The sequence below is a fragment of the Lucilia cuprina genome, chromosome 5 (assembly GCF_022045245.1).
Source record: "Lucilia cuprina isolate Lc7/37 chromosome 5, ASM2204524v1, whole genome shotgun sequence".
NCBI lineage: Eukaryota > Metazoa > Arthropoda > Insecta > Diptera > Calliphoridae > Lucilia > Lucilia cuprina.
The window spans coordinates 4,847,147-4,856,686 of NC_060953.1; the positions used below are offsets into that span (position 1 = coordinate 4,847,147).

A 9,540-nucleotide genomic window follows, 5' to 3' on the forward strand; every position below is an offset into this window, starting at 1 on the left:
GACTAGACTATAGACTAGACTATAGACTAGACTATAGACTAGACTATAGACTAGACTACAGACTAGACTATAGACTAGACTATAGACTAGACTATAGACTAGACTAGAATATACGCTAAACTGCAGACTATAGACTAGATTATGCTATTGACTATACTATAGACTAGTCTGTTGTCTAGACTATAAATTAGACCATAGACTGAACTACAGTCAAGACTATAGATTACAATAGGCTATAGACTTGTCTATTATCTAGTATATACTTCAGTCTTCTCTCGAACCTGTTAAGTATGCTTTTTCTCTCTCTCTTTCTCTCTCTTTAAAGATAGTAGCTCTTTAAATGTTTCATATGTCTCTTTTTATTACATATTTCTTGGACTACATTCCAAGTGTTCTTAACCGGATATTGATTATTATTTTATGCTATAAAAGACAGCAAACAATCCCTTCTTTTTTTTAATATTTTGCAACTACCTGACTGATCATTATTATTATTTCTAGCTCAAGTACTTCCACATTGCTGAACTAAGACCAAACAGTAATTCTCAAATTTTGTGTACTTCCACTTAAACACTTGAGAGTTTCCAACTCAAGTGTTTTTCATAAGATGTAAAGTATATTTACACACTTTTTATGTTTTCTTTTTAATGTTCTGCTTACAAGCGGTTTTTTTATGTTTTTACCATCTTCCGCAAAAATTCTGCCTAAATGCACAATTTATGAATGAAATGTAATTTGATGCTATAATGCAGCTGGCTGGCAAACTCTAGAGTAACACTTAAGTAATTGCATAATTTAGTTTACAAGTAGTTTTAAATTTTCAAGAGTTTTTTTTGAGCATAAAGATTATTTTTAAAAACAGAAAGAAAGAAACATAATTTTGCCGATTATAAGATATGTTTGGGGTAAATTAAAAACAAAATAACCTTGTTTTATTATTTTAAAATTAACTACAATCTTTTAACACTTTTTCTTTTAATTTCTAATTAAAACTTCTCTTTAACTTCTCTTAGTATTAGTTTAAGTACCTCTAGTGCCTTAATTTATTTAAATCCGTTTTCATTTTCTCTCAACCCTTAGTTGTCTTTACAAATGTAATTATTTTTATTTTAACTGTTTGTGTTTTTAATTACTTGTAGTTAAATACTCCTACTTATATTAATTATTATTTTATTTTGTTTATTTTTCTCTTTTGTGATTTTATTAAATCTCCTGAGTGTCTTGTTATTGTTGATGTGTTGACAACTGTTGCTGTATTATTTTTAGGGGTGTTTTTTACAAGAATTTTAATATAAGGGGCGTAAATGATATTTCATTAAAATTTATAAATTTAAAAGGTTAGTTTATAACACTGAGTATAGTTTAACTTATAAACTAATCTAAAATTTAGACTACAGTCCAGTTTATAGTTCAGATTGTAGTATAGTTTAAAGGTAAGACTATTACTGATTTTTCCTTAGGTGTCATACGATCTTTAGAGTGATATATCCAATATGAAAACAATCTGTGAGCTGATCACTTGGGCCCGTTTGATTTCTGATCCCTTTTTATGCCTAGCAGTTCTTTTAGTTCAGTTCTAATTATGTTCTAGTTCTGTTCTAGTTCTTTTCTAGTTCTGTTCTAGTTCTGTTCTAATTCTGTTCTAGTTCTGTTCTAGTTCTGTTCTAGTTCTGTTCTAGTTCTGTTCTAGTTCTGTTCTAGTTCTGTTCTAGTTCTGTTCTAGTTCTGTTCTAGTTCTGTTCTAGTTCTGTTCTAGTTCTGTTCTAGTTCTGTTCTAGTTCTGTTCTAGTTCTGTTCTAGTTCTGTTCTAGTTCTGTTCTAGTTCTGTTCTAGTTCTGTTCTAGTTTTGTTCTAGTTCTGTTCTAGTTCTGTTCTAGTTCTGTTCTAGTTCTGTTCTAGTTCTGTTCTAGTTCTGTTCTAGTTCTGTTCTAGTTCTGTTCTAGTTCTGTTCTAGTTCTGTTCTAGTTCTGTTCTAGTTCTGTTTAATTCAAATTACAGTCTATTTTCTAGTCTATAGCACAGACTATAACTGAGACTATAGCCAAGACAGTAGTCTAGACTATTGACCGGATTATAGTCCACACTCTAAAACAGACTATATACCAGACAAATCTAGTCCATACTTCAGATATTAGATCATATAATTTAAACTGTATTCCAAGCTATTGTCTAAATTACAGTCTATAACCAAATCTAGTCTATAGTCCAAACTAAACTCTAAACTATACCCTAGTTTATAGTCCAGACTATAGTACTGACTATACCATATTTTAGTCTTTAGCTTAGACTTAGAGGCTACTTAGACTTAGATGCTACCAGACTACAGTCAATACATCATATTCCATAGATCAAACTTGAATGTTGAATAAAGAATGTTCTGCACAGATCGAACTATTCAGCCATAGTTGAGATCAGTTAAGGCTATGTGCTATATACTCTAGACAATAGCCTCTCTTATGTACTTCTTGGAGAAACTTTTTAAAGTTTAAGCAAATAAATTGATTTATTTTATAACGAAAATTTTCAAAGAAATCTACTTAAGTGTAACACGTTAACATGTTTAAATAATTAATTAATTATTTTTGTTTTTGGTTTTTAAACAACAATAATTTTCTAAATAGTTAATAAAAAAAATCCGTTTATAAATCCGTTTACCTGACAAAACATAATTAATGTATTAAAAAAAGTATGTGAGTGCTTTACGATGAAAATTAAATTGTAAAATAAATACGAAAAAAAGAAAGAAAACATTAGAAATTGTAACAAATTTACAACAAATAAATAAAAAAAGCAATTTTTTTACTACAATGTTTTTAAGTAATTTAAAGAAAACTATGTAGCAACTTTTTATTTGTAACAAAAATATAAAAACAACAAACAATTTCAAAGCCTGGTCTTAAAAGAAAACTATATAAAATAACAGAAGAAAAAGAAATTACAAACAAGTTAACGGATTAAGTTTTGAACATGAGTATTAGTGCAATTACTTACATAAATACATACATATGTATGTAAGTAACGCCATTTTTATAATAAAACTTACACTCGCATGTAATTCAAATGTTTGTGAGAGTTTTTTTTTTGTTTTTATAACTGTTGAGTATGAATGAATACTCACGATTTTTTTCGATTATAGAGCAAAGCAGAAGATATTGCGCTAAAGTACAAAAAAATATGCATTATAGTAGTTTGTGAAAAATAGCAAAAAGATATAAAAAAAAAAAAACAAAACAATAATAATAATAATAATAATAATATTTGCAATAATTTCATAAATTCTCACGTTTTAAATGCATTTTTAAATATCAATTGTTTTTAATTTATTTTTTTCTGTTTGTTATTATTATGTTTAGTTTTATATTGTTTTACTTTTTTAAGGAAAATTAAGTTTTGAGCACATAATTGCATAATTTGAAAATGGATAATAATTTTTTTAAATAATAATAATAATAAATAGCAAATTATTTCTTTATAAATATTTTATTAAATTAAGTTTTAATAGATGGACTAAACAATAGAAATAATATAGTTTCCGACAGTGCAGATCATAGTCTATAATTAAGACAATAGTCTGGTATATAGTCCAGATTTTAATCTTTTCTACAGATCAGTCTATAGTCTACACTACAGATCACTTTATAGTCTTTCTATTGATCACTCTATAGTCTTGACTTTAGATCACTCTATAGTCTTGACTATAGAAAAATCGTTAGTCTTAACTATAGATCACTCTATAGTCTTGACTACAGATCACTCTATAGTCTTGATTATAGATTACTCTATAGTCTTGATTATAGATTACTCTATAGTCTTGACTATAGATCACTCTATAGTCTTGACTATAGATCACTTTATAGTCTTAACTATAGATCACTTTATAGTTTTGACTATAGATCACTCTATAGTCTGGACTATAGATAACTCTATAGTCTTGACTATAGATCAGTCTGTAGTCTTGACTATAGATCACTCTATAGTCATGACAATAGATCACTCTATAATCTTGACTATAGATCACTCTATAGTCTTGACTATAAATTACTCTACAGTATTTACTATAGATCACTCTATAGTCTTGACTATAGATCTCTCTATAATCTTGATTATAAATCATTTTATAGTCTTGACTATAGATCACTGTATAGTCTTGACTTTAGATCACTCTATAGTCTTGACTTTAGATCACTCTATAGTCTTGACTATAGATAATTCTATAGTCTTGACTATAGATCACTTTATAGTCTTGACTATAGATCACTCTATAATCTTGACTAGAGATCACTCTACAGTCTTAACTACAGATCACTCTATAGTCTTGACTACAGATCACTCCATAGTCTTGACTACAGATCACTCTATAGTCTTGACTCTAGATCACTTTATAGTCTTGACTATAGATCACTCCATAGTCTTGACTATAGATCACTCTATAGTCTTGTCTATAGATCACTCTATAGTCTTGACTATAGATCACTCTATAGTCTTGACTGCAGATCACTCTATAGTCTTGACTATAGATCACTCTATAGTCTTGACTATAGATCACTCTATAGTCTTGACTATAGATCACTCTATAGTCTTGACTATAGATCACTCTATAGTCTTGACTATAGATCACTCTTTAGTCTTGACTATAGATCACTCTATAGTCTTGACTATAGATCACTCTATAGTTTTGACTATAGATCACTCTATAGTCTTGATTATAGATCACTCTATAGTCTTGACTATAGATCACTCTATAGCATTCACTATAGATCACTCTATAGTCTTTACTATAGATCACTCTATAGTCTTTACTATAGATCACTCTATAGTCTTGACTATAAATCACTCTATAGTATTGACTGTAGATCACTCTATAGTCTTGACTATAGATCACTCTATAGTCTTGACTATAGATCACTCTATAGTCTTGACTATAGATCACTCTATAGTCTTGACTATAGATCACTCTATAGTCTTGACTATAGATCAATTTATATTTGAATTTGAAAACATTTCACCAAAAAAATTTAATTTTCTTTTAAAAGAGAAATAAATAAGACTTTTTCTTTCCACTTTTAAACATACTTCTCAGTTTTTATGAAAATATCAATGACCTCTTTAATTAGTAAACAAATTTGAAAACAAAATATTAAAAAATTATATATATAATTCTTAAATCATTAAATTTAGCCGTAAAAAAACTGACTTCAGGTGGTCGGTCTATGGTAGCCATATGAAAGAAAAAACAACATTTTCCATTTATTGCCAGCCAAGCTAAAAGAACGTGAATATCATAATTTAATAAAAAAAATATTAAGTGTGTGTGTCTATATTCATATTAAACCGAACATTATTGAACATGATTGATTATTATGTATGCCAAGCAAGTAAAGAGAAGTATTTAAATTTTCTGTAGTTTGTGCTTTTTATCCATTATGAATAGATTATGCAAGTTTTTTTTTTTAATGAATGTCTACCATGATGGCTTATACTTCCATAACCCCCCCATCTTAAGAGTCTAGAAGTTGAGGTAATAGTTAATGATTATATGTAATAATAATGGTCGATTGTCTGCAACATGTGTTTTAGTTATGAACATGTTTTCATTATAATAGAAAACACATACAACATTTTGAAAAGTACTTAGAGTTTTTTGTAAATTTCTGTAAATTTAATATATTCTTAAGAAATTTTTTAAAAATCTTTCTATTACAAAACATTTACAGTTATTGTAGTATTTTTTATTTTTTGCAGAACAAACTACCCTTGTGGTATCTAAACAGGTCCTTTTCTTTCTTTGATCCTTAAACTACCTGCTGTTTTTTCTAGTTTGTTTGTTTGAAGGCTCTAATATTAACGCCCTATTGATAACATGTGTTGTTAGGATTAATAATGAAAATTTTGGGTTTTTTTCTTTAAAACAGATTTGGTTAATTGATAAATCTTGCACATGTTGTTACCAACAAATATATAAAAATATTAAATTTCATGAGCAAATTTTTAAAGAAAAAAAGCACGCACAAGAAAATTTAGAAATTTAAAGATAAGATCTCAGTTTTTGGAAATTTATCCTATTAGACAAATCTTTGACAAAGCGTTATAGTTAAATAGGCAATTGGCAACCTGTGGCAAAACCTGAGCAAAACATTTTGAAATCCATAAGGAAATATAATATATATCGAGAATGTAAAAAGAGAATTTCAATTTGTTCTCATTTGACACATATGTAAGCTTGCACAAACGTAAAAGCAAAAGAGAATAAAATTACTCACATACATAACTACTAGAGAATGAAATATGTAAAGAATCTTTATAAATAAATGTCCTTCTTAAAATAAATTTACTTTCTGTTAATTATGAAAAACTTGCTCAATTATTTATAAATCTTGTTAACAATCACTTAACATACATTTTTTACGCTTTCTAAATATTTTCCCCTATTTTATTTCTCTTTTTCTAATACTCGCCTACTATGTTAAGCAGATTTAAAAAAACCAATTTTGAAAAAAAAAGAAATCAATAAAACTTTACTTAAACACCTTGTACTACTCTTACTACAACAATCTTATAAACAATTGTAAAAAAATAATAATACAAAAACCCACATTACAACATTTGTTTCTCAAAAACTTTTCAAGTAGAAAATATAACTTTTTGCTGTTAAACAAAAAAAAACAACTTTTCTTAACATTGTCAACAATTAAAAGCTGTCAATAATTTGTTGCTAACAAAGACTTAATAAACAAAGGAATATTTAACAAAGATATAAAAGAAAAAAAAAACAATATATGGTTATTGAACTTGAGATAATTCGGACTCAAATGAATAGTTAAGAATGAACGTTAACACAAAAGACTGATCTATAGTTAATACTATAAATTTATCTAAAGTAAAGACTAAAGACTGAATTTTAGTCAAGACTAGATTGATCTATAGACAAGACTATAGACTGATCTATAGCCAAGACTATAGACTGATTTGAAGTCAACAATATAGACTGATCTATACTCAAGACTATAGACTGATCTATACTCAAGACTATAGACTGATCTATAGTCAAGACTATAGACTGATCTATAGTCAAGACTATAGACTGATCTATAGTCAAGACTATAGACTGATCTATAGTCAAGAATATAGACTGATCAATAGCCAATACTGATCTATAGTCAATACTGATCTTCTATATATAGACTGATCTATAGTCAAGGTTATAGTCTGATCTATAGTCAAGACTATATACTAATCTATAGTTAAAACTATAAACTGATCTAGACTGATCTATAGTCAAGACTATAGATTGATCTTTAGTCAAAACTATAGACTGATCTATAGTCATGACTATAGATTGATCTTTAGTCAATACTATAGACTAATCGATAGTCAAGACTATAGACTAACCTATAGTTAAGACCATAGACTGATCTATAGGCAAGATAATAGACTGATCTATAGTCAATACTATAGACTAATCTTTAGTCAATTCATAGTCAAGACTATGGACTAATCTATAGTTAAAACTATAGACTGATCTATAGTCAAGACTATAGATTGATCTATTGTCTTGACTATAGACTGATCTAAATTAAGACTGTAGACTAATATATAGTCAAGACTATAGCCTAATCTATAGTCAAGACTATAAACTAATCTATGGTCAAGACTATAGATTGATCTAAAGTCAAGACTATAGATTGATCTAAAGTCAAGACTATATATTGATCTATAGTCAAGACTATAGATTGATCTATAGTCAAGACTATAGATTGATCTATAGTCAGGACTATAGATTGATCTATAGTCAAGACAATAGATTGATCTATAGTCAAGACTATAGATTGATGTATAGTCAAGACTATAAATTGATCTATAGTTAAGACTATAGATTGATCTATAGTCAAGACTAGAGATTGATCTATAGTCAAGACTATAGAGTGATCTATAGTCAAGACTATAGAGTGATCTATAGTTAAGACTATAGATTGATCTTTAGTCAAGACAATGGACTGATCTATAGTTAAGACTATAGACTGATTTATAGTTAAGACTGTAGACTGACTATTGTATTGTCTTGTTGTTATTGTAAACCTAAAACAGAACGCTTCAAACAGACCAAATAATATAAAAGTGAAAAAAGTTTGAGATTTGAACCTTAATTTAAAACTTTTTCCATGCAAATTTTCTAATTTTCATTTGTTTTCTCAAGAACTTTCATTTTCTCTGCGAAAAATAAACAAAACCACTTTAATTTTTTTGCCACAAATTTTTCTAAACATTTCATGTTAAAATAATTAAATTCAAGCCCCCTTTTTCCGCTTTCAAGTTTGTTTGTTTACGATTTTATTATTTCTGCACTTTAAGTAATATAACACGCTATTTATTTCAACTTAATACCAAACAAATTCAACAGGTTGTTTTATTTTTTTTTTTCAATGTAATACGACTTCCTTCTCAAAAAAAAAAAAAAAAAAAAAAAAAAAAAACCAAAATACCGGTAGTTTGAGTATAAAAATATGTGTGACTATTAAAATGTCATTTGAATTTCGAACTAAATAATTATTTAGTTGTCAGTTAGTTAGATGTTTGGTTGGTAATTGTAATTTCAACTATAAAAAGAAAGGGGATCGTTTTTTCAACATGTTTTCTAGCTTATGGTGTCAAGGATAAGAATATAAACTACGTCATTTATTGATGAATTTTTATTTTTGTTTTCAAATAAGAAAACAATAGTTATTTATTTATTTGGGTTAATATTTATTTGTGTTAAATGATAAAAAAAAAAATTTACTTGACCCATTAATATTTAAATAAGAATAGAAAAGGTGCCAACTTATTTTTATAGGTTAATTATTATAAATGAAATGCTAACTGAAAGAGTTTGAGAATAACAACACTAAAATTGTTTGAGAAATCTATTCATATTTTTAAATTAAATTTATTTTTTAAGAATTTTTTTAATTCATTTCTTTATATTTTCTTTCTTTGCAGCATTCCTATTTTAAACAACATTATATAACTGCCAAAATTCCCTTTACCACAAATTAACAAAATGGCACCCATGCCCAGTATTAAAAATGATCAGAAACCCAATACTAATTATTTATATGCCACAAATGATTCCGGAGATAGTTGTTCTACTCCATCGAGTCCACCCTCAAGTACAGGTGAGATAAAATAAATTCAAATCTTTAGAACTGTGGACTACAGTATAAACTAGACTTTTTACTACACTAGAGTAAAGACTAGATTATAGACTGTAGGCTAGACTATAGACTAGATTGTACACTAGGCTATAGACTAGACTAGGCTATAGATTAGACTGTACAGACTAGACTTTACAGACAAGACTATATACTAGACTATAGACTAGACTATAGACTAGACAAGACTGTATACTAGACTATAGACTAGACTATAGACTAGACTATAGACTAAACTATAGAGTAAACTATAGACTAGACTATAGACTAGACTATAGACTAGACTATAGACTAGACTATAGACTAGACTATAGACTAGACTAGACTATAGACTAGACTATAGACTAGACTA

General features: G+C 27.7%; 1 protein-coding gene across 1 annotated transcript in view; it reads left to right on the forward strand.

Annotated features, from left to right (window-relative positions):
- The window catches only part of LOC111681231 (rab11 family-interacting protein 4B), an 86,800-nt gene that overhangs the window by 14,276 nt on the left and 62,984 nt on the right, over positions 1–9,540 (forward strand). Inside the window, exon 2 of the mRNA XM_046953309.1 lies at positions 8,977–9,152. Within this exon, the coding sequence (XP_046809265.1) occupies positions 9,038–9,152 (115 nt within the window). The 5' untranslated portion in view covers positions 8,977–9,037. The remainder of the gene's footprint in view (positions 1–8,976; positions 9,153–9,540) is intronic.